This window comes from Notolabrus celidotus, chromosome 11, assembly GCF_009762535.1.
Source record: "Notolabrus celidotus isolate fNotCel1 chromosome 11, fNotCel1.pri, whole genome shotgun sequence".
In the NCBI taxonomy this organism is placed as follows: Eukaryota; Metazoa; Chordata; class Actinopteri; order Labriformes; family Labridae; genus Notolabrus; species Notolabrus celidotus.
In genome coordinates this window covers 1,003,704-1,029,728 of record NC_048282.1, presented here as the reverse complement: position 1 = coordinate 1,029,728, position 26,025 = coordinate 1,003,704, and the positions used below count along the sequence as shown (strand labels likewise).

General features: G+C 41.3%; 1 protein-coding gene across 2 annotated transcripts in view; it reads left to right on the top strand.

Moving 5' to 3' along the window:
- Window positions 1-26,025, top strand: part of nphp4 (nephronophthisis 4) — a 343,814-nt gene that overhangs the window by 221,658 nt on the left and 96,131 nt on the right. For both annotated transcript variants that reach the window (XM_034696561.1, XM_034696560.1), the window contains 3 exons: window positions 6,096-6,253; window positions 8,325-8,516; window positions 14,371-14,558. In XM_034696561.1, the coding sequence (XP_034552452.1) occupies window positions 6,096-6,253; window positions 8,325-8,516; window positions 14,371-14,558 (538 nt within the window). The remainder of the gene's footprint in view (window positions 1-6,095; window positions 6,254-8,324; window positions 8,517-14,370; window positions 14,559-26,025) is intronic.

Here is a 26,025-nt window from a genome sequence, read left to right as displayed (position 1 = left end):
CTCCGGAAGTGGATGTGCCTCGGCTCTCCAGCACGTTGATCTAATGTTTACATGTTGGCTGAATATACACGGCTGCTCAGAGATCGCGTTACTTCAACCCTCTGAATCTGATCCTGACGGAGAGGCGCCTGTAGCAGGACCTTTCTGAACCATTGGTCACAGATTTAGTGTTTCTTGTTGTTTTATTTATCAGTATGTCGACGTGTGTCTTGGTACACAGCTACGAACATGTAGCTATGTGGCTATGCTAACTAGCGCTAGCACTTATCCATGATAAATAAAAATCATCCACTAGATCTTCAAATCTGCAGACGTGGGGAGTAAAACCGACCTCTGCCAGGAAGGCAGCAGGACCTTTTATGAAGGATTGGTCACAGATTTAGTGTTTCTTGTTGTTTTATTTGTCAGTATGTCGACGTGTGTCTTGGTACACAGCTACAGCTACAGCTACAGCTAGAGCTAGAGCTACAGCTACAGCTACAGCTACAGCTATGAACATATAGCTATGTGGCTATGCTAATTAGCGCTAGCACTTATCCATGACAAATACAAATCATCCACTAGATATTCAAATCTGCAGACGTGGGGAGTCAAACCGACCTTTGTGTTTATTAAGACAGCCTACAACTAGCATGCCTCCCTCCTAAGCTCCTTGTTAGCACACATTTGTGCAGGTAATGAAAAACGGAGGAGGGATTCAGTATTATTTTATACAGTCTATGGGCTGAACAAGCTCCGAGCTCTGACTCCGTGACAGACCGGATATTGTTGTGACGTAACAAAAACACTGAAGTCTGAAACGGCTGGTTTCACACACATTTACAGAAAGGTGGAGAAATCAGAACAGGGGCAGAATGGATTTTTTTCATTCTTGGGGGGTTTGTAGACATGCCAGGGAAACATATTTCAGGTAAAGAACCATTAAAAAGTCAATTTTGCATGATATGTCACCTTTAAAAGCTGATGTTTTGGTATGCTGGGATTTAAGAATGACTGCACATGAAGGAGTTTATTCCTTTTCATCCTCCTTTTATATACGTGTATTTGTATCCCTGGTTTTTAGCTGGAGGGTAAAATCCTGGACTGAAGGGAAACAGTGGAATCCATTTTGCTCTGATTGGCCTTTGGGGATGTGTAGATATTATGATGCCAAGAGCTCGGGGAATTCATCTGGAAGCTATTAGAGTTAAAGCCTCTTTACCTTCTGCTGAACATCTGCCTCTGTCGCTACAAGTGGATAATGTGGCATAATGGTGAATGACAAAACAAAGTGTGGCAGACGAACATAAAGACTGAATATCAGTTACTCAGTGACATTTATCTAAACCTGGCTAACATCAGCAAACATTGCTTATTGACCATATGGCACAGAGTACAGAGTCAGTGTTAGTTAATTGAAGTTTTATCTGTTTACAGATGACTAAGGTTTTTCCAGAATATCAGAACTTCAATAAACTTGTGTTAAAGTCACATCCTGGCACAGTTTAGATTCTTTTCTCCTCTAAACTCAGGTGACAGTGACTTGAAAGTGGTAGCTGCCTCACACTGTGTAAATGATACAACACGATGCTCAGTTGGTGACTGAATTGCTGCCAACATCAACATTAAAGTCATGGATTATGTATTATTTCCTGTGTCCACTGGCCGCCATTAGTTTTCAGTTCTGCTGCTGAGAGTGAGTTTCTGTGTCACTCTCTGTCCATAAATTGAGCTATTAAACCAGCTTACTGAATTTATTGTTTAAACCTCCATTTGTCCTTGTTCATAATCTGAACACCTGCTTATCAAAAGCAGTTTCTCATATTCCATGACATGGTGTAGGTTTAATGGCAGCAGGCTCAAAGCTATTACTTCTAACCTTTCAAACATGCAATCTTAACCACGCCTGGGCTTCCTCTGAGGTTATTATAAAGCAGGCTGCTGTTGGATCATTGCAGGAACATGGATGTGTATGTTGGAGCACGACTTTGGCTGAGGTTATTACCAACATGTTTGATGGAAAGCTCAATAATGCACAGCCATGCGTGTCTTTTGATAGGCCAATGGAGCCATGCTCATATTTTGAAGACTCAGAAAAATAAAAACACTTGACTGGAAAATGACACCATTAGCACTCCTCAGCTAATTATCTGTGCTAATACCCCTGTAGCTCCGTATCTGTCAATGACAATGAGAGGGGGATTAATGTTTGCCTCAAAAAAATGTGAAAAGTTAAATTGATCCACAGGCATTAACAGTTCTTTTTTTCTTCTCCCAAATAGATGATATTGTGAAGAACAAAGAAAATGAAAAAGAAAGTAGAGTCAAAAAGAAGAAAGTGGGTAACTGAAATGCAGATTAAAAGCCGACCGCCTCGAGTGGTTGACATTTAACTAATCACGTAGGAATGGTGTTGTTGATGCCTCCCTGTTTCCTCTACCTTAATTAAAATGAGAAATTGACTGTCAGTGGCACTTTGCCTGAATTAAAAGTTGCCACACTTGTGGTCCTTTTTTTCATGCCAGGACACTTTAAACATCATCTTCAAACAATAAATAAAAGAAAGTCAACAATTAATTTCATGGTTCTTTGGAAGCTCCCTTCAAATAATGTTGTAGTTTTATACCTGACTATAATGGTGTAGTAATTATATGAAAACAAGAATGTCATCATTCAAGGTCAAACAAAGACTACCGTGTTCAGTTTATTTTCTCCTGACATGTTTATCTGCACGCTTCCTGCTTTTTCAACAGATCTGCCCTCTTTTGCACGGTGTGACTTAACACTTTGATCACCACTTTCACATCCCTGAACATTTCCAGTATTGTCTTTCATTTTGTGTAGGATGTAATCTCACCTGGGGTAACCTGGGGAAAGTGAAGAAGAGAAGAGTCTCCCCTTGTGGTGACGGTTTCTGAAATACATATGCTAAAATATAAAACATTACAAACGTGAGCCAGGATTCATTTCCTCCAGCAACAAATATGTGATCAGCAGTCTTCATTTTGGAAATAAAGATGTTGAGAAATGAATGCAAGTCTGTTGACAGTTGTTAGAAGATCTAAATCCTAAAAGCTGATGGCGTTTGAGCATCGAGACAGGATCTGACACACTTTTGGTTTTAGTGTTTTTACCAGATTGTCTGAAATAGAATGAAATAGAACTTGATTTTATCGTTTGGGTAAGGAATAAATGAGAGCAAGTATTGGAAGCTTTGAAAAGGTGCTTTTAAAGTTTGCCCGAGTGAATGTGCTTACCTTATATTTTGTGTTTTCATGCGTTATACTTTCTGTGCTGACTCAAGTCTTCACGATCGTTCTCAGATATTGCCTTTGTTTAGCTTCAGAAAATGCATTGACACATGCTGCACTTTCCCCTGGTGATGTATTGGCGTCATGTCAAGATAACTTGTGCTCAAGTGTGCTATCAAGGTCTTTGCAGGTAACGAGGATCACTGTGTAGTCACACAGTGGTCTTAAAACAAAAGAAAGGAAAGAAAGACAGTTTAACAGAGGGTAAAAAACATCAGGTAAAATCAAATCGGCCACTGAGCTTTGTACATAAAGTGATCCCCTCTGACTCAAACATTCCCTGGTTATCCAATCAATCAATCTTTATTTGTATAGCGCCAAATCACAACAAACATTATCCCAAGACTCTTTTACAAACAGAGCAGGTCTAGACCACTCTATGTCAAATTATGAACAGAGACCCAACACCAAGACAGGATAAGACTCAGTCTGACCCCACCTTAATCCACCATGAGCATTGCACCTCACAGTATTTAGCTAGTTACAGCAGAGAGGACAAACTTCCTTTAACAGGCAGAAACCTCGAGCTGAACCAGACTCATGTTAGACAGACATCTGCCTCGACCGAGCTGGGTCTGGAAAGAGGGATAGAGGAGAATAAGAGAGAGAGAGAGAGGTGATAGTGATGAGACAAGACATCCACTCATGTTATTTTAAAAATACCAAGAACATGTCTTCCTGCAGCGTTTAACTCTGACGCATATCCGAGTGAAAGCCATAACTGTGCTCCTGTACTGAGTAGACCGCTGAGAGGGGAGGATAGATGGCCTATCTTCACGTTTGTTTGTCAATGAAAACGGCTTTTCAACACCATGCACAGATGGGCACTCAGAATCAATGCAGGCATTCACAGGGTCAGCGTAAACATGTAACAGGCAGCACTTTGTGACTTCTGTGACATATGGCCGTGTTGTTAGGAAAACATGTGATTTAAGTGTAAGTGTGGGCTTGGAGCAGCCAGAGTGGTGGACCATTTTCAGAATCAATTCTAACAACCCTATCAGTGGCTTTATTCACACCACTGCGGAGCTTTGTTAAGAGACTTTATTACATACACCACTTTTTCCAGTTATTTTCATGCGTACTGACAAAAATGATGTTGAATAAAGTCATTTTTTGAAATCCTTTCTGAGTGTAACTTTAATGACAGTTCATGTTGTTACTGTGTAGTAAACTAGTTATTTCATAGATGCATAGTTTATACATCTGTATGATGCATATGGATATAAAGTCTTTAGGTTATAGGCAAGTGGCAACCTCAAGCCTCTAAATATGAATTCTATCCAGAAGTGTTATAAACTGCAGTTCATGAAGTGTCCATTTGAGGCTGGCTGCAGAAACACCAGAAACCACATACACACCCATTCAAAGAAGACGATCTTGACAGCAGAAATAAACATGTTTACAGCCTGGTTCAAAAAACTGTTTATGTCTGTAGAGCTCATTTCTCTATCGGCACACACAAGGGGGGAACATTTTGATATAACTCAGTAGTTTAGAAGATATTTAAACCAAGTGTTTTGCCCAAATGAGGGCATGGCTAACTAGACTGGCAGGCACACTGCAGCTGTTAGCAAAGAGGCTAAATAAACCGCCTCAACTCCATGTCTTTGCGTCAGACTAGCTCGGCAGAAGTGAAGTTGAGTCAGCATTTCCAATATGGCGGCCGCTGACAATAGGCTTCAAAACTCTGATTCAGAGACAGATGGGTGAAGTCACAGAGACTACGTCCATTACCGTCTCTGGTTATAGACAATGGAGAGTCAAATTTAAATAAAAAAATAATAATATGTGTAAAGTAAAACAAATGTATACTGCTGTAAAGGGTTATTCAATTCAACTCAGTTAGCTAGCTACTATACATTCCTGCCACCAGTGGCAGCACTGCTGTACTGAGCAGCACTTTGTGAGCCCCCTGTGAGGGCTGATCAGAGCATAAACATTTTTAAAAGCAAACTCAAGACCTACCTTTTTAGTCTCGCTTTTAACGGAGTTTCATTCATTCTTATAATAGTTTTATTTATTCATTTATATATTTATTTATTTGCTTATTTATTTATTCATTTTTTATTATCTTGTTCAAATTTTGGCCACTTTTATTCTATTTTATTTATTTATGTACTTAAAATTTTCTTTTAATGGTTTAACATTTTAATGTTTTATTATCTTAGAAATGTATTTTATTTTGGTGAGTTTCATTTCCTATGTTGAGTTTTAACATCATATTTTTCCTCCAGTGTTTCCTCATTAAGATATCATGAGAGTGTTTCCTCAGTTCGTTCAGAAACTTTTTTTAAATTGTATTTATTTATTTTATTTGTATTGTTATTTTTATTATTGTTGCTTGTATTGTGTTCTTATCCTTAGGATTGTGGGGTGGGTTTGGGGTCAGGTCTTTTTATATCGTTTTTAGTGTATTCTATTTGAAGTTGTTTTTATGTACAGTGACTTTGTGATACAATGTCATTGCATGAAAAGCGCTTTATCGATAAAGTCTGATTGATTGATTGATTGATTGATTGATTGATTGATTGATTGATTGATTGATTGATTGATTGATTGATTGAAAGAAACTGACATAAATGTTCGATTAAGAATAAAAAAAAAAAAATTCTTAACTTCACCATGTGCATTAGGCCATCAAACCTAAACCTCACCATTCAATCCAGACACCTTCACCCTTCACAATCTCTTTAACTTTGAACCTCAGCACCTCAGCATTGTTATCGTACATTTTCTATCACTGTTATATATCGCCGAGTGAATAATCATTCCCTGTGTCTGTATAATCCCTTATTGGTCCAGGCAGCAGTAAGTGTCGGCAACATCACCCACATGGAAGCGGCCCTTCAGCCAAGAGGGGATGTTTCACCTTCAGCTCTGGATGAAGGGGACCAACTTGAAGAGCTGCCCTTCACCCCTGTCCATGCCCCTGTCATCACTGTGGGGATGAATGAGCCCAGGTGAGCCCCCTTCTATTCTCTATTGTCTGCTCCAGGCATGGACAAAGAAGGTTAGTATTTGCATAAACTGGACTCAAACCCAGAGTCCATTTTGTTCTCTTATCCTCGTCTCTATCTCTGATTGTGAATGAGAAGCAGGAAAAGCACCACTTCTGCTATTTTGGAGTTGGAATCAGCTGGGAAACATAAATCGCCATAAAAAGGCCAGCTGTTATTTGTGAAACGCTAAACCCCGGCCAATATAATGATGGATCCTCAAGGTCTATAGCGTCGTAAATCAATCAGTGCTTTGAATTACACTAAATTGGTAGTCAGCAGCTATCTTTGAAAAGGACATTCTTTTCAGCAGGATTTTTCCAACTGGCTTCCAGAGATTATTACATGTGGCGCTTGAGTTTTTGACAGCACATTTTTCTTTTTGTCCTCATTTAATTTAGTTTGATCCGCACCTCACCACAGGGGCTAACCCCCCCCCAATGCATTATGGGTGGGTGACGAGAGTGACACAAGACACGATGAAATGAATCCACTTTTAGCATCCTTTGAAAATGCTGTAGTCTTATCTAGCCTGGTATGTGAACCCCGGTACAGTCCTTCATTACCACAATGCTTCACTGTCTGGCTGTATACAGAGGGAATCGATCGGCACACTAATTGGCAGCATGTGTTGGCTTGGTAGAAAACTTCAGCTCAGAGCCAATTTAAAGGAGTCATTTTGTCAGCCTTTACATCCCACTTCGGGTGATGTTCTCGGCATTAAATGTCATTATTAAATCCAGCAGTACGGGAGAGGTTTGGAAGTTGATTTATTGTTAAGACTGCAATGAACTGAGCTCGCAGCCTACAATGCAGCTCATAACAGACTTTGGAGAGTATCATAACGGCAGTTGTAATGCAGGCAAACTTTTTAAGGTGGGTGCCCCTAAAGAGGAAGTAAACCCTGGAAATAATGGGCACAGGATCTCAGAAACAAGGCATTACATGTGTGAAGAGAGTCGGTTCATAAACAGCTGGCATTGAAACAGTTTCCCAATCCCAGCATTTGGATCCAGACACGATACTGTTCAGTTCACTGGTCTGAAACATCCATGCCTTTTCACTCGGAGCCAAAACATCTTTTTGACTGTTTTCAGCGTGGAATGACCCACTTCTTTGAAAAGAACAATGAAGTCTAAAGAACTTTAATTGAAGTTGCTCTGCGTGTCTGATGTATCTTATTTGAAATACAAAAATGATGGCTTAAATATTAATCTACTGAGCTAAATTGAGATACAACTTTGAGCGATAGTGGAGAGAGGGAAAGCATGAAATTGTAAAGAAGGGGAAACCAATAAACTGTCTATTCAACTGCTGTTGCCTTAATTGGTTTGATCAAGACTTCCTCCTTTCACAAATGTGACATTGTGAGTTCCTGTGTTCATCAGCTGGACACAGAAAGTTATGATAAGTTCAAATATTGGTGTTTATTTTCCTGTGCTTGCACTTTTGCCAGCCATCTGTGCACTGTGTTTATCCTGCACAACGCGGTCGGTGTCAGCATTTAAAGTATAAGTTATGAATGTATCCACAGTTGTGGAAAAACAGGTGGCCATCATGATTAGAGATAACTTCCAATTATGCTTGAAAATCCTGAGGGAGCGCTTTGGCACTGGTTCCGTCTCCCCTGTACGCATACTCTTCAAGCCACTGCTTGACGAATATTGCTGACAACCTCATGCTGTCTAATCAGTGTTTCACTGCAATTTTGTGAAGTCTGTTTAACAGGATAAAGTGAGTACACTGAAATTATCTCCCAAAAGATATAACATTTTGCATGAGTTAGAATGGAACTGATCCAAGATAAAGTGAGCTGGGTCTGAAATGATAAAACAGCGCAGTATTCAAATTAGACCCAAACATTTCTTCTGCCTCATTTAAAACCACAAATCACCCGAGTGAGGCTGGTGCATGGGGGACTAAACGCATTACCTCCTGCTGCTCATAAAGAGTCAGGAGTCTTTGAGCTTTGGGGAGTGATGGATGTGCTTTCATGATTCTGTGACTTTCCTCTAATTCAACCCTTTTCCTTTAGTTCCTGCACAGTCAGCTCCAGGAGTTCACTGGCTCACCTTTACTCTGCTGGCTTCCCCAACATTGTGGATCACAGTGGGCAGGTAGCAGAAGTCCTGGACCCAACTGAGCCCATGCCCTTTGACCCCCAACGTGAGGAGGCTGACCTTCTGCAGGGCAACCTGCTGGTGTTCCAGTTTCTGGCCTTTACCAGGTGAGACCTGCCGTGCTGGGCCACATGAGGCTTCAGTGTTGCCTTTGACTGATAGTGGCTCAGCTGCACAATGGCTGAGCAGGATAGATTGTATGTGATTACATGCTCCTTAAGCATTACTGTGGATATAATAATCTGTGTCTCAAGAACTGTCAGAACTACTGCCATTGCAGTCACTGATATGACAGCATTTGAGTTGCATTTCAGTGTGCACAGAGCCACTGGCCATTTAACGGTCTGAAGGAATAGATACATCCTTTATGCATTTTGGTTCACAGTCAAGGACAAAGCCCAACCTGCCTTGAAATTTCTACTTTTTCTTATGAACTGCAGCCAAATCTTCAATGCACTTAAGCCACGCATGCTTAAAGTCCTGCCAGTTACACTTTACACACATGTCAAGTACGTATCCAAACACAGCATGAGGCATACGCTCACAATTGCTGAAAAACACATAAACACATTTCCCGTCAGCACAGGCTGAATAGTGCTTCTGTCAGTGGCTCATCACAAAAGCCCTGGAGCCAGCGTCCCCTCTGTCAGGGGCTGACAGTGGAGGAGGCTGCTGAAGGATGGGTACAAAACACACAACTCTTTTTGTCCTTCTATCTTGTCATCAGCACTGTCAGCAGTTTGATACACCCAACTCTATGGTGTTCATCATAGACTCGGCACCGTACTGCTGACTTCTTATGTGTCAGCCTCAAAACTCTGTCGTTTCTCCATGTAAAAAGACATAATGCATAATTATTCAATATTATGTGAGAATAGAAAAATCTGCTTGGGTTTTTTTTTCTTTTTCCGCTGTATGTAGGTCAAAATATTAGGTTCTTTATGAATAAATATAGACTTCCCATAGATTCACATCAGGGTACTTTAATCCTTTGAATCAGAGAAAAGATAACAGACTCAAAACAGTGATTTGGATTTATATTTGATATTCCACATGATTCCAGGTAACCCTAAAGGATCAAATTAGCAGTTATTTTAATGAAAACTAACGTTGTGTCCTGATCTCACAGGGCTTTATGGTAGCTTGGCAGAATATCCCACATGACAGTCGCTCTACAGTCATGGCCAAAAGTTTTGAGAATGACACAAATATTACATTTTCACAAAGTCTGCTGCTTCAGGGTTTTTAGGTGTTTTTGTCAGATGTTTCTATGGTATAATGAAATACAATTAGAAGCATTTCATAAGTATCAAAAGCTTTTATTGAGAATTACACAGAATTCATGCAATAAGTCAATATTTGCAGTGTTGACCCTTCTTTTTCAAGACCTCTGCAATTCTCCCTGGCATGCTGTCAATCAACTTCTGGACCCAATCCTGACTGATGGCAGTCCATTCTTGCATAATCAATGCTTGGAGTTTGTCAGAATTTGTGGGTTTTTGATTGTCCACCCGCCTCTTGAGGATTGACCACAAGTTCTCAATGGGATTAAGATCTGGGGAGTTTCCTGGCCAAGGGCCCAACATCTTAATGTTTTGTTCCCCGAGCCATTTTGTTATGACTTTTGCTTTATGGCAAGGTGCTCCATCATGCTGGAAAAGGCATTCTTCATCACCAAACTGCCCTTGGATGGTTGGGAGAAGTTGCTCTGGGAGGACGTTCTTGTACCATTCTTTATTCATGGCTGTGTTTTTAGGCAAGATTGTGAGAGAGCCCACTCCCTTAACCGAAAAGCAACCCCACACATGAATGGTCTCAGGATGCTTCACTGTTGGCAAGAGACAGGACCGAACATAGCGCTCACCTCGTCTTCTCCGAACAAGCCTTCCTCCAGATGCCCCAAACAATCGGAAAGGGGATTCATCAGAGAAAATGACTTTACCCCAGTCCTCAGCAGTCCAGTCCCTGTACCTTCTGCAGAATATCAGTCTGTCCCTGATGTTTTTACTGGAGAGAAGTGGCTTCTTTGCTGCCCTCCTTGACACCAGGCCTTCCTCCAAAAGTCTTGGCCTCACTGTGCGTGCAGATGCACTCACACCTGCCTGCTGCCATTCCTGAGCAAGCTCTGCACTGGTGGTGGCCCGATCCTGCAGCTGTAACACCTTCAGGAGACGGTCCTGGCGCTTGCTGGACTTTCTTGGGCGCCCTGGAGCCTGTTTGGCAACAATTGAACCTCTCTCCTTGAAGTTCTTGATGATTCGATAGACGGTTGACTGAGGTGCAATCTTACTCGCTGCTATAAACTTCCCTGTTAGGCCCTTTTTGTGCAATGCAATGATGGCTGCACGTGTTTCCTTGCAGGTAACCATGGCTAACAGATGAGGAACAATGGTGTCATGCACCATCTTCCTTTTAAAGTGTCCAGTCACTCAATCATGACAGATTGATCGCCAGCCTTGTCCTCATCAACACCCACACCTGTGTTAATGTGTGTGACACCTGTGTGTCATTGAAATGATGTTAGCTGGTCCTTTTGTGGCAGGGCTGAAATGCAGTGGAAATGTGCTTTTGGTGATAAAGTTCATTTTCAAGGCAAAGAGGGACTTTGCAATTAATTGCAGTTGAGCTGATCACTCCTCATAACATTCTGGAGTATATGCAAATTGCCATTATAAAAACTGAAACAGCAGACTTTGTGAAAATTAATAGTTGTGTCATTCTCAAAACTTTTGGCCATGACTGTACTTGTTCAGTTTGTATGTCCAGGGCGTAAAGTTACACCCGCCAAGCGCCAATGGCGGGTAAAAAACTTTGTTTTGCGTGTAAAACAAAAACACACACCCACCAGTGGCAGATGGAAAATGTTGTATTGCATGTGAGGTTTTGTTTTCATACTTTTGCCCATTTCTGCAGACTGTCAGGCTATTTTGACCCTTGCGGCGCGCTGTACTTGTGTTGTGATTTGGTACGGAGGGAACAGCGTCACATCAGCTACTGGAGTTCTATTCATTCCCTTTGCTTGAAGAAGCACGGCGGAAAAGAGCGTTTGGAGGAAGATGTGGTGAAACATTCCCGGTGTGAAGCCACCACAAACACTAAGGATAAACAAAGAGGCAGGAGACGATCAAGAAGAGGAACAGACAGCTAAACGGAGTAATGTCACTATACCATGTTTCTAAGAAAACTGGAACACTGACGAGGCTGGTCAACCTCTGTCCTGGCTGACTTATGACCCGACAAACCACAGCATGAGCTGCAGTCTTTGCAGCAAACATACGAAGGGCAAACAGAAGCACAACCAATTCATTGGTATTAGGGACCATGAAAAGTCAAAATGCCACAGTGACAGCTTAAAAACCTTGCAGCCTGTGAGCTCAACCCATGTCATCAAGTCAGTGACAGCTGTCTGTATTCTTTATGTGATGCTTAAGTTGGATTTTCATAATAAAAACGTATGGTTATTATTTTAAATCAAATAAGGCATTTTTTAATTGGACCGGGAAAAATATTTTTGGCTGGTTCTTTTTTGGAGGTCACTAGCCAATGGCAGCTGAGGTAAAAAGTTAATTTTACGCCCTGGTTTTGTCCGTCTGATGTGATCCAAATTTGATTATATGATACAATGTTATATGATTCTATCAAATTAAACGTCCTGCTGTTTCTTTTTGCAGTAGAGAGGGAACCGGGAGCATAAAAACCATGTTGAGCTACTAAAAGTGTCAGTAAAGAGGCACATCATGGATAAACAGTGACAATCACATTTTGTTGCAGGCAAAAACATCAACAAACATCATAAACATTGGCATTTTAGTTTCACAGACTGGTGTCCTGGTTCAACCTAATGTACTGTTGTAGTTGTGGGTGTTCACATCATGAAAAGACATTGAAGTCATGCACAAAACTGTTTTCTTCAGCACTCAGCTATGGCTCTATTTTTCCAATCACAAGCTTTCTCGAGCACAGCATCACTTTCCTGTTTATTCCATTCAGGGAATTATATCATTTCCTTCCTGCAAGGAAACGCAGCAATGGAAGCTAGTTATAACAACATATAAGATGAAAACAACAAACATTCACAGCCTCTGGGTGACTTTAAACTCCAATGCATCAGATGAACACGGGGAAGAAAAAGGCATATTTTTTAATATCAGAAAGTGTGGGATTTCACATTAATCTGTGTGCTGTGGAGGCCTGAAAGGTTATTTTATTGTTCTGTTTTTTTATGTCTACCCCAAGGCAATCTGAAGCACAACCTGACACAGTTTGTATGTAAACATACATTGTGTCTCCCTGTGGCTGCTGTAGTGTGGGTGGGAGGTTGCCTCATAATTATGACAAACAGGTAGGGCAGGCAGGAATTTAGACAGCAGCAGCACTTAGGCAAGCAGAGAGTATGTGCATGGCAATGTAATTTCTACCGCTCACCCGGGTGCCATAATTATCCATATTGTCTGTTTACAGAATGAATATTAATGCCAGCTCGTCTGCAACGATGTAGAATAGAATTGTTACCAGCAGACTATCAAATGCTGTGATTGACTGGGAGGTCGCACATCCCTTTTATTAGATTCCACTTTGAAATCTTTCCTCTGATAGTCTGTCTGTGGTTTTTCTGGAACCCCCCAGGACTCCCTGCTGGCTTTCAAGTACTTTTCTACCCCCTCATTATTGAAAACCAGGTGAATGATTGCTAATCAGTTCACCAGTGTGATACAGGAAGCAGCTCACCCTGAGACTTGCTCATTAATTAATGCTCAGTATTATTTATATATGCTTGCTCATTTTTTTCATGGTTTGCAGGCTCACCGGGACTTCTTGAGAGCCGTCAGCTGTTCAACATGTGTGTTTGGATCCATATCCGTGTGTGAAATCACACTCAGAGGGTGATGATAGTGTGAAAAACGTAACCAACACCAGACGTTTCCCCTCGTCACAAAGATTGTTTCTCCTCAGTGAAACAAAACTACACCTTCTTTCTTATCATCTCTCTCTCTCTCTCTTCATCTCCCTCTATCCCTCTCTCCAACACGGTCTCAGCAGATGTGTGTCTAACATGAGTCTGGTCCTGCTGGAGGTTTCTGCCTGTTAAAGGAAGTTTGTCCTTGCCACTGTAACTTGCTAAATTCTGCAAAGTGCTCTGCTCATGGTGGATTAAGATGAGATCAGACTGAGTCCTGTCTGTAAGATGGGACTGGATCTTATCCTGTCTTGATGTTGGGTCTTTGTTCATAATAGAACATGGAGTACAGTCTAGACCTGCTCTGTTTGGAAAGAGTCTGAGAAGAACGTTTGTTTGGATTTGGTGCTTTATAAAGATTGATTGATTGATTGATTGATTGATTGATTGATTGATTGATTGATTGATTGATTGATTGATTGATTGATTGATTGATTGATTGATTGATTGATTGATTGGCGCAGTACAGCCATATTCATACACATCTTTACCTCGACCAATAACATTTGTCTTGTAACCTTCAGAGATGTATTAAGGGATTTTTGAATGGAGCCAAACTGTCCTCTTATTGTGAATAAAAAGAGTATTGCTGAGTGTGTACCTACTCAATCAGCGAGACAATTTATGGCCACTTTTAAGACATGATTTATTCCCTTCTTTCTTATCCTTATTTGGATTAGTGGGTTTTATATTTCAAGTAGCTATAAATCTGAATTGTCATCTCTGATAGGACATGCAGAGCATGCATATTTGGTTTTTACTTTCCTGGAGCTGTCTGAAGTAAATGATGTCCTGAATTAGCATACCCATATTTTTTATGACATTTTCAATCATTAATTTTCTAAAATCTGTACCACTCTACTCCCCACATAGATTTTGTAGTAAAGCTATCACAGTTAGTGTTCAATCACTTGTACATTTATTTGCACGCTGCATTGCTGCGTTGCCTTTTTCTCCTCTATGATTGGTTATTACAGTAATCACTGACCTCTGTTTCTTGACAGAACACCAACAGCGGGCGTCGGTCCTGACTGGCCGGACAACATCTATTTCACCTTCCAGTTTTATCGCTTCCCGCCAGTCACATCGCAGCAGCTCAAACTGCTGACCAGTGGAAAAGTTCAACAGAAAGCTGGCAATCTGCTGCCCTGTGTCCTGGCCTCCATCAACAAAGATGGCACTGTCAACTCGGGTAAGGATCCACGGGTGCAAAACAAAACTCAGATCATTTCCTGAGACGGAGAGTCATGCCATTAGTTCGCCTCTGAGTGTGGCCCCACATAGACCATGTTACATGAGTCCTTACCTTCAACTCTGATGCATGTTGAGCATCTTAGTGGGTAACAGGTTTTTGATATACATTTCCTCCTGCTTGAGATTACTTTTCTGTCACACTTGTATACAATCAAGTAAAGACATGTTTAAATCCAGGCTGTTTTGGGTTCATGCCAAGCAGGAACCTCTGGTCTAAAAATGTAAGGCCGCTTGAGGCTGGCTCCGGAAGTACCAGAAACCACATACACACCAATTCAAAGAAGCCGATCTTTACAGCAGAAATAAACATGTTTCCAGCCTGGTACAAAAGACGAGTGTACTCTGGATAGCTCATTTCTCTATTGGCACACACTGTACTGGTAATAACGCTGTAATTTCAAAGATATTGAGATTATGAGTCTTCCAATGAGAGGCACAGCTGACTCCATTGACAGGCAGGAACACTGTAGCTGTTGGCTAGGAGGCTCAAAGCCCACCTCTTTAGGTCACAATCACTCTTCAGCAGTTATGTTGTGTTCAACATTTCCAATATGGCTCCCGCCAACGATTGGCTACAAAACAGCTCTTCAGAACAGATGGGTGACATTACGCATTCTACGTCCATTATTTCTACAGTCTATGGTTCATGCCTGAATGCTGGAAAATTTAAACATATAGAAAAGCAACATAGCCATGCCCAAACTGACTTCCTGTCATTGATTAAAAACATCATACTCATTTTTAGTTTTGCATAAGCTTTACTGGTATTGAGTTTCTGCTCTCCAGGTTTACTGCAAAGCTTCTCCATGATGCTCCACGTGATCTCTGATACTCAGACACTTCCCTTTCAATCAGCTGATAGGGTGCTGATTGATGTCAGGACTCGTCATGTAGCAGCTAATGAAATGGAAGAGATATTACAGCTTCTGACAGAGTGTTATATTGAACACACAAACAGCCCACCACCTCCCACACCACCACCCACACCACCAAACCCTTACCTACGCCTACCCATATTCTACATTCCCCAGATAGACACCCCAGTCTGGCTCAGTCAATATTTCTCTGTCTGTCTCTGTGTCTCTCTCTAAATCTATATCATCCTGGGTGCATTTCCACAAATCCCTCCTGCACCCAGACAAATCCCTCTATAAATTGTAAAGCTATATGTCCTTCCACCTATTTACTGATTAGACCTGGGTTATGATTTGAGTGTTCACTCTCAGCTGTTCTCAGTGTTTTACTAGGTGATTGTTTGTTCAGGTATAAAAATCTGACACATTTATTTTGGAAATCTTACTGAATAAAAAGTTGAAAAATGGGTTTCCTAAAGGAGGACACAGGATTTTAATTGAGTTAGTTAACTTGAGAAGTGACTCTGTTCAGAGGAGATTCTGCACACAAACAACCTTCTTTAGTTCTTCTGCATTGCAGGAAGGTGCTGTCTGAGAGAGGTCTGTGAACATTTGAAAACTAGAAGTTTTTGTTTTGGATGCGACCAAAAATACAAGTTCCATCAATTAGAAATGAGATCATAAACTCAGTCTGCACAAACATTTACAGAAACAGTTCTCTGGATCAATGCGGGTGTGCAAGGATGATCATTCATTAAAGTTGGGAGGTAATTAACAGAGAGCACAAAAGAAGGAATAATAAAAAGTGAAAGTCTCATTTCTATGCAGTTACTTACTGAATCAGAGAAGACTGCAGACAGAACACCAAGGACACCACTTGTTTTTACATCTAGTTTTTCTCCTGAAACATCACAGAGCTGCACTAGACGTTATTTAAAGTGAGACTTTGCACATTTTAAAACACAATTACTGACTTCCACGGTTAAATAGAGTGGAACAAAAAGCAACACAATAAAAACAAGTGACTTCCTCTCACTCTGGGGTGTCTCACTGCAGCTTTACCTGCTTTAAAATGATCCATAGCTGGAATTGGATAATGTTAGTTTACATTCACAAACATTACAGATGTTGCTCTTTAACTTACACATATGTCTTTTGACTCTTTACTCGTGCAGCTGTTACCTTCAGCATCACATAAGCACTTTAAAATCATTTCACCACTACACTTAAACACAGGGGAAGCACGTGTACACATCCAGGACATGTACCTGTTTCCATTTGCTTCTGTCACCCTGATTCAATAGCTATATATTAGCATTAACATTATCCAATTGAACTTTTCTAATTAAAAATTCTTGTTTAGAAAACAGTTCTTTATTAAGAAATAGACCCTCAGGTAAAGTTTCCTCTGGCAAAACAAAGTGACACAAACAGCAGAGAAAGGTTAGAGAGGTTAGAGACACAGAGACAGGGACTGAGACATCTACAAGGTTGAAGATGGGGCATGAATTATTAACTTAAGAGAACAAAGTGTGTGATATGATAATGACCTTTTTACCTGTTGTACTTCACATTGAGTGGAAAAGTTCAATTTAATAAAAACAGCCAAGTTTGCTCACTTTAAGAAATGTTCAGTTTAATGTCAGTACTGACAACTAGCTTCATTTCGGGAGGCTGAAGAGTTAACCCCTGCTGTGCACCCATTTCAATCAATCAATCAATCAAGCTTTATTTACATAGCACCTTTCATACAAATAAAATGCAACCCAAAGTGCTTTACAGCGATTGAAAACAAGAAAGAAGCAGAAATGAAACAATGCTAAGACATTTTAGTGGAAGATAATAATAATGATAATAATAAAACTAATAAAAATACAAATTAAAAATAAGAACAACATAAAAATAAAATGAAATAGAGACCAATGCACACCAAAATAAAATATGTGTAATTAAAATAAGTTAAAGCATCAAAATTAAGAAATAAAAATAGTTAAAATAAATAGATTTAAAAGGTAAGGATAAGAGTTGAAAAATAAAACTAAGGCTGAAAAATATCAATAAAACTGAGTAGATAAATAAAATTAAATAAATGAATGAATAAATACATAAAAATAGAATAAGATAACAGTTAAAATTACTAAAATAATAAAGCAACATTTAAATCAATATTATAGTAAAAGGTAGGTAATAAAATTGTTAAACCCTACATAAAAGCCAGACTGAATAAATACGTTTTTAGTTTACGTTTAAAAGTCTCAATATCTCCATCAGCTCCTCTCAGATCAAAGCATGAGCATGCCAGATTATTTTCAACAGAAGAAATCTAATCCTAGGAAATCATTTCATACAGTCTTTAGTAAACAGTTGTTCACTATGCATCATCCTTTACTTTTCTAATCAGCTATGATCAGCAGGTCATCATCAATTAACCACTTAGGCTCCAAAAAACAAACCCATTAAGAGCATCATGAACACCTAGAGAGGTTGTAAGAATATTTGTGTCGCTGTATCTTTTAACTTTGAGTGTCCACAATGATTGCTACCAAAAGTCACTTTCTGCATTTCATTTTGAGGTGTCCAATCAGGTTTCACCACCCTGAAACCTGCACCTCTCCTCTCTTACTACACTGCACACCGTGTCCTGTCCCTCTCCTCCTCAATGCCTGTCTGTGTCTTATCTTTTGACTGAACTCATATCCCCTGAAATCAACAGACCAGTTCACCTTGCTGAATGGATCTGGATCCGTTCAAGTCATTTCCTTTTTCCAGTGGGCACAGTAACTTAGCAACAGCTGCATGCTGAAGTGCCTCTGGAAGTGACTGGACAGACCTACAATCAGAGCGCCGCAATGTGTGACATAGTGGAGAGTGGCAGAATATTTGTTCTTTTAATGAAAATGCGTCACCCAGTTCCTTTAAATTAGCTGGACTAGTGGAATCAAGCAGACGTCCCTGCAGTGGAAGCTGCCATGTTGGTTGTCTATGAAAAGGCTGAAGGGGCACTCTTCTTATAGAACCCCTCCCATTTCCAAATAAAGAGGCGTTTTTGACCAGAGGAACTTTACCCTAGTACTAGGGACTTTACCCTGGAACTATGTGCGTTTCAACCAGTGGACCCAGGGTCTAAATTTAGTTCAGGGGTAGTTAATCTCCCCCCTAAAAAGCCCCTGCTAGGGGGGAAGTACTTTTCAAAGGTCCCGGGACTTTCGGGGGGCAGGGCCTGCAATGCTGAACGTGTCTGATTGGTAGATTAACCTCAGTGTTTTTATTCCTCCCTCCGTCCACAATAACATCACACACATCTGTGATTCTCTTGATTTCTCTTTCTTTCATTAGTTTTTATTTGTTCTATCTTTTTTGTACGTGTGTGTACTTTTCAAAAGAAGAAGCTGTGATTCTCTTGATTTAGCAGCTTGTAACAGTAGTCTTCTCTCAGCCCACCGTGAATGCGTCTCTCCTCCTGGTGTTACGGTTTAAAAGTGACCCTGTAAACTGGAGACCTTCAGCTGAACGTGTCAGTGTTTGTGGAGTTTACACAGCTGTTGAAACACAGAGGGAGTTCCTGGGAATGCAAACTAGTTCAGTTTTTATTAAGATTTCAAAATATCCTCATCAGATATTTAATGATGGTCTAAAGACGTTTATGAGGGATGCATCCGGCTGAAAGTCTCCAGTTAACAGGGTCGCTGTTTAAACCAAAACACTGTCCGATCTCTGCCACGGCTTTTTGAGTTCAAAAGGATTTTAAAGCCGTGTTGAAACGTCTTTGCTACTCGCGCTTATCTCCTCTCACGTGTTGATTCAGTGAATCCATCTGTGATGAAATATAGCACCATCTAAAACAGACCAGCTGAGTCTCTTCATGCTAACAGGCTAACTGTTGTGTTGCTCATTATGATACCTGCCTGTCCGTCTGCTTCTATGGTGTCATCTGTGATGAATGGCATTCCTCTTTGTTTTACTGCCCTCTACTGGTCTGGTGGTGTAGTGCATCTACTTTTGTTTCCTCCATACGTCACTGGCCTGATTTGCACAATCTACCCGGGACTTAGACAACAATGGGGGCACAGGAACCTTTTAGTTCAGGGGAAAGTAGTTCTGGGGGCTAAAAGTGGAGGGTTTTTAGCCTGTTGATATGCCGATAAAACATAACAACCGAATAATACTATAAAGAGGTTTTGTAGTCAAGGGCAATTTTTCCTTCTTCAAGTGCAGTGTTAGTTCTTGTAAAAGTAGAGAGTTTAAAGCGATTTGAAATCCAAACAAAGTATTGCAAAGGTGCTCTTTGGTGACGAGTACAAAAATCCATAAACGTGACCAAACCACGGCACTGGTCTGGGAAAAAATAACTTTAATAAATGTCCTATTCCAAACAAACTGGTCATGCTAAAAAGCAGAGATACAACCCATGTGTAGCAGCATAGACAGCCCATTGGGGGTGTGCAGTTTTGGTTCTTTTCACGTGTTGGATTTGTTTATGAATGGTTAAGCTCAAGTCTTGGTACCTTAACAGACTTAAGGTCACGATTTCCTTTTTTATATATAACACACTGCAAAATGTCAATCCTCTGAGCTCTTCTCCTGCACACTTAAAGCCATTCTGTCACTGTGCTCTGGGTCACTGTGAAGACATGTGACCCAACAATCACACAGAAGGAAACTCTGTGTTTGTTGTCTTCTTCTCGGTGGTCTGCAGTTGACATACCTGGAGACGGTTCTGTCTGCTTCTTCCTCTGTACTTTATTAATGAGGTGAACCATTGGCAGTCAGTTTGGCCTTTTTAAAAACAAGCTGTCATTTTCTGTTTCCTCTTTGTTTTGTTTCCCTGCATGGTGTCATCCTCTCCTCATTTAGTCTTGTCTCAATCTGCAAATGACACAGAAGCCCCGTTCAACTCAATGACCTTTAACAATACACTTGAAGGTCTGCTGTTCGTTTAATGAGAGCATGTTTAAATCCTACTTCTCTGACAGCCCACTTCAGTTGTTGGTTTCCTTCAGAAGCATTAAATGCATTTCCAACTTTTGTAATTTCTTCCCACCACTGATATGTTTCCCCCCAACATTTTATGACTCATATAACAGCACACAATCAGCCCCTTTACTACCTAACTCTCTACATCCTGCTGTTTACCTCAAGTGAGTTAGCTCATTTTTCCAATTAGGTGCAGGCAGTTAAAATGCTCTGTTGTTGGTAGTAACAATTATAAGAATTCACCAGAGAGCAATGGAAAAAGCCTTTTTTTTTTGATGCAATAGGACTGTTTTTCTTCAAAGAGAACAGTTGAACACTGGACTTTGTGAATAGTGAGCAGATCAATACACGAACTGTGTTATTTTTAGCAATTATTGGCCAGGGATAGGAATAATCCTGTTTATGTCCCACTCAGCCAGGTTCCACCCACACAGCTGTTTTAATTTGCTTCGTGACTAGAACTTTTCTCAGGACTGCGTGGGTGTGTACAGACAGTGCTTGACTGACATGCTCGTAACTTCCCTTTTGTTTTCTGATGGATCTGCAAAGATGAACTCAGTTTGAAGGGAAGCCGTCTATTGTTTTTAAAATTGAACCAGTTCACTCGTAATGCTGTGAAACCTACCAGGGGTTCAAGTTCTCCATTGATGTTGTGCCACTGACAGCTGAGATCTGCACAAATTATCCCCTGAAGTCCAAGCTAACAAAAGTTTTTAAGGATGGGACCCTGCCTCAATGTTTTTGTCTTTGTTGCACAATTAAAAATGAGCTGTAGCTCCTGTTTACATGACGGCGTTAAAGCCTCTGGAAACGTAAATGGAATATTAAAATTCATAGAATATCAAAATGTAATGTGTAATCAAGCTTCAACAAAAATCTGAGTGAAAATAAACATCCACAACTCTGAAGTCACTCTGTTCAAAAACAGCTTCTTTTACAGGTCAGAGCATTTCTCAGGACTGTGTGGGCGTGGCCTAACTCTTTGATTGACAGGTCAAGAGAGAGTTCACAGCCTGCATGTTTGAGCCGTCTGACTCTGAATCTAAAGACATCAAAACTCCAGAATCTGAAAATTATTATTATCAGGACTTCTATCATTTATTAGTTTTATCACTCCGTAGTCTCCGGGGCATCAGGACCATGGGACGCCCGGAGCAGAGGAGGCTGAAGTGGAGTATGTGAACGCAGAGGAGCTCAGCTCTGTGTGTCAGACGGAACCAGCCTTGGGGAAAGTTAGTAAACCGGTCCTAGGGAAAGTTAGTAAACTGGTCCTGGGGAAAGTTAGTGGACCAGTCCTGGGGAAAGTAAGTGAACTGGTCCAGGGGAAAGTTAGTGAACTGTTCCTGGGGAAAGTTAGTGAACCGGTCCTGGGGAAAGTTAGTAAACTGGTCCTGGGGAAAGTTAGTGGACCAGTCCTGGGGAAAGTTAGTGAACCGGTCCTTGGGAAAGTAAGTGAACTGGTCCAGGGGAAAGTTAGTGAACCGGTCCTGGGGAAAGTTAGTGAACTGGTCCTGGGGAAAGTTAGTGAACCGGTCCTGGGGAAAGTTAGTGAACCGGTCCTGGGGAAAGTTAGTGAACTGGTCCTGGGGAAAGTTATTGAACCGGTCCTAGGGAATCATAATAGACTGATCTTAATACTTAAGGCAGTAACACACGACTTCCACCAGATCCGTGTCCGGTCCGTATCCGATCCACTGCGGTCTGGCTCCGTGCTCTTTCGTCCGTCAACACCACCAGTAATTACTGTATCAAGGATTCTCCTCCTCCTCACCTCATCCATGTTGTCTTTCTGGTCCTCTAAAAAACCTCTGACCTGTTGACTCCAGGCCTGGCTCCGCTCATCATGACTTTGGTTTGTTGCTGTAGTTAAGTGAAATACGATCTGGTGATAACACAGAGTGTTTGATTCTGAAAATGAACCGGATGTTCTCATTTTGTTTTGGTGCCTGACTTCCTGCCCCGCTCCATCTGCTCTGTTGAGATTGATGCATAGTGCTTCGGCACGTCTTGTGTATCTGATCCGGAGGGCTTCGACCTGCCAGATCAAAGATGCAGCCGGAACGCAATGGAGTGGATCCAGTGGAAGTTAACACATGGACTAGAATAGAAACCTATCAGATCCGGTGCTACGGCGGATCAGAGACGGACCGGACACGGATCTGGTGGATTTTAGCCGTTAGAGCCAACAGGTCTCATACATATCACACAGCTCTGATCTGACCTCATCAGTCTTATTTCAAGGAAATTAAAATGCCATATGTTTCAGACATCAGGGAACAGAGGCGTATTATTTGAGCACTACCAAAGTGAGGTATCACCATATTATCAATCAATCAATCAATCAATCTTTATTTGTATAGCGCCAAATCACAACAAACGTTATCTCAAGACGCTTTTACAAACATAGGAGGTCTACACCACACTATGTCAAATTATGAACAGAGACCCAACACCAAGACAGGGTAAGACTCAGTCTGACCCCACCTTAATCCATCATGAGCATTGAACATCGCAGTATTTAGCTAGTTACAGTGGTGAGGAAAAACTTCCTTTTAACAGGCAGAAACCTCAGGCAGAACCAGACTCATGTTAGACAGACATCATGCCTCGACCGAGTTGGGTCTGGAAAGACAGATAGAGGGGAGTAAAAGAGAGAGAAGTGATAGTGATGAGATGAGTCGTAGAAGCTGTTGCCGCTGGAGTCCAGCACGTCCGTATCAGCTGGAGTCCAGATCGTCCGCAGCAGGAGGACGTCTACGGCAGCTCAGAGGAATCTACGAGACAATGGAGCTCAGGGACTCCAGAAAGGTCTATGGTTAGTAACTTTAATGGGACAGGCAGAGTTAAAGTAAGTGATGAAGGGGTTGGGGGGAAGAAGGTGAGCTAGGATCCCAGTGTGTCAGTGTGCCAGTTCCCCCGGCAGTCTAGGCCTATAGCAGCATGACAAAAGCTGGTCCAAGCCTGATCCAGCTCTAACTATAAGCTTTATCAAAAAGGAAAGTTTTAAGTCTACTCTTAAAAGTGGAGAGGGTGTCTGCCTCCCGGACCCTGACTGGTAGATGATTCCAAAGGAGAGGGGCCTGATAACTGAAGGTTCTACCTCCCACACTACTTTTAGAGATTTTAGGTACAACTAGCAAGCCTGCATGTTGGGAGCGTAGAGTTCTAGAGGGGTAATAGGGCACTATGAGCTCTTTAAGATACGAGGGTGCCTGATTTTTAAGGGCTTTGTAGGTTAAAAGAAGGATTTTAAATTCTATTCTACATTTTATTGGGAGCCAGTGTAGAGAAGCTAACACTGGAGAAATGTGCTCCCTCTTCCTATATTATATTAGAAAACATATGCACTGTCTATGACATATGCATTCAGTGAAGCAACAATAATTTGACTTTTTTTGCATTTTTTTTCCTCCTCTTAATCCAGATATCCCCAAGATGATACGATTTAATTACTCTTATCTGACCTCCTGTTAATGCCCCTGATGGAAAGTCTCAGTCAGTCTGCTGTTTTTGCTGAAACAAAATTAAATGCAATTCATCATATGATAACGCTACGGTTCTAATAGGGCTTGGTTAGGTTGAGGCTTCTAAAGGATAAAGCCTCTCTTCAGAATCTATATCATGTTTTATGTACTCACTGGCTATTGTATCCTGTACCTTTAAAATCCAAATACGTGGGCTGCTAACTCGAGGCGATGCCAAATGTGAATGCACTCACCTCATGTTCAGCTTATTTTAGGAGCACCTGTAGAAATCCATGAGACATGTGACTAATTTAGAAAAAAACATGAATCCAATGAAGTGCATCACATCCCTGGAAAAGCAGAGAGACACCCTCAGTGACCAACATTTGTTCCTGCAGATACATTGGTAAATATAGCCTTTGTCTACCGTGATGCTGTGGTTTGCGTCAGCCTCTACATCTGTCTCTCCGCTCTGTGCATCCTTGCTGCTTTTTTCTCCGCCTGCAGCCTTCACAGCGTTGTTGAGAGTTGTTGATCCCCAGCAGGATTCTCAGCCAGCCTCGTCTGCTGTGTACACACCATGCAGGCCATTCAGGTTAGGGAGGGGGGTGGTGGGGGGTGTCTGCTTGGTGCCACTCCTTGTCTGCAGACCTAACTACACACACGAACACAACCCTTTAGAACCCTTGGGCCAGATCTGTCAGCTCTTCCCTGCTTGTGAGCACAAATACACACAGCACACACACACACTCACGCTCTCTCTCCCTCTCCCACTCTCCCTCTGTGTTCTCATTGCAACCCGTCCACTGCACACAAGCCCAAAGCATGCTGGGAGAATTAATGGGCCAAGGGGAGAGAGTTGGCGGGTGGCTAGGGAGTAGGGAGGGAGAGAGGGGGGTGCGCATGAGTCTAGGTTCTTTTAAAGGAAAAGGAGTTCTGGAGCAGATCAGAAATCTAAAGACTGCTTTGGTCTTTCTGCTCTCTTTATCATTCCATGAATACTGCCGAACAAGAGTGTGATGGCCTTTTGGTAAATATCTTCTATCATTGCCGTGTGCTTTTGTCTACTTTGGATGAAATGTGTTTACCCTTGGCAGTGTGTCTTTTTTCCTTTTCAGATATCTCATTAGAAAAAACATTCCAGTGTGGGAGGATTTCACTCTGTAAAAACCTTCACTGTAACCTGCTTTAACCCGTTTAAGGAGCTGCAGCCGGCTTCATGAAATGTATTTCTCCTATCAGTGCAGAGTTTTTGCTTATTATAACCATTGTGGAGGCTTCTCTTAATTAATAACAAGAACATCACAATCCTCTCTCCTTCCTGCTGCATCTCAAAAAAGCCATGAACATCACCAAACAAGTCGTGTACCCACAATCATGTTATTACCCGGCCTTCTTACTGATCACACAGCTGGGTTAAATACTGGGTTCTAATTGGTCAGAACCCCTTCACAACACTGATTAACATTGAACAGCAAGAGCAACGCTAGAGAAAACCAGATCACAAAAAGCATGTCAAATCAATCCATGGAAAAGAGCTCAGAATATCTGCTTGTCAATCCCGGCGTAGGCAGCCAAGCTGCCGTTACCGATTTCAAGAAACTTAAAACATGAGCGGTAGTGATGATAGCGAGAGTGTCGTGACTTCCGCCTCCTTTATTCTTAAAGATGTGCCAACTGCAAAGCTCCGAGAGGAAGGAGAGCTGAATGAGGACAGAGGTCAACATTTATAATCTTGCAGAAGGTCCATTCACCTCCTCCAAAGTAACCACTGGTGAAATGTTCAATTCAATGTGAATAATGACTAATAAGCAGACTAATGTTTGACCATGACTTGACCGTGAATTGAAATGTTCAGTTTAATGTGAATTATTAGGACAAATAAGCAGGGTACAAATATTCCTGCAGAAGTCCTGTTCACCTTGTTTCACCTAACCTTCAACGGACATGCTCAGTTCAATGATTCTTATTAGCATGCTAATGCTTTAGCTTGCCAGCTCATTGAAATGCTTTGTTTGATGTGTGTGCTGCAGGAAGGTGGATTAGTGTTTGACCTTAGTCAGTACCTGGGTAATGGATAATGCATGGTGAACAGGTAGTTATGTAAATTATA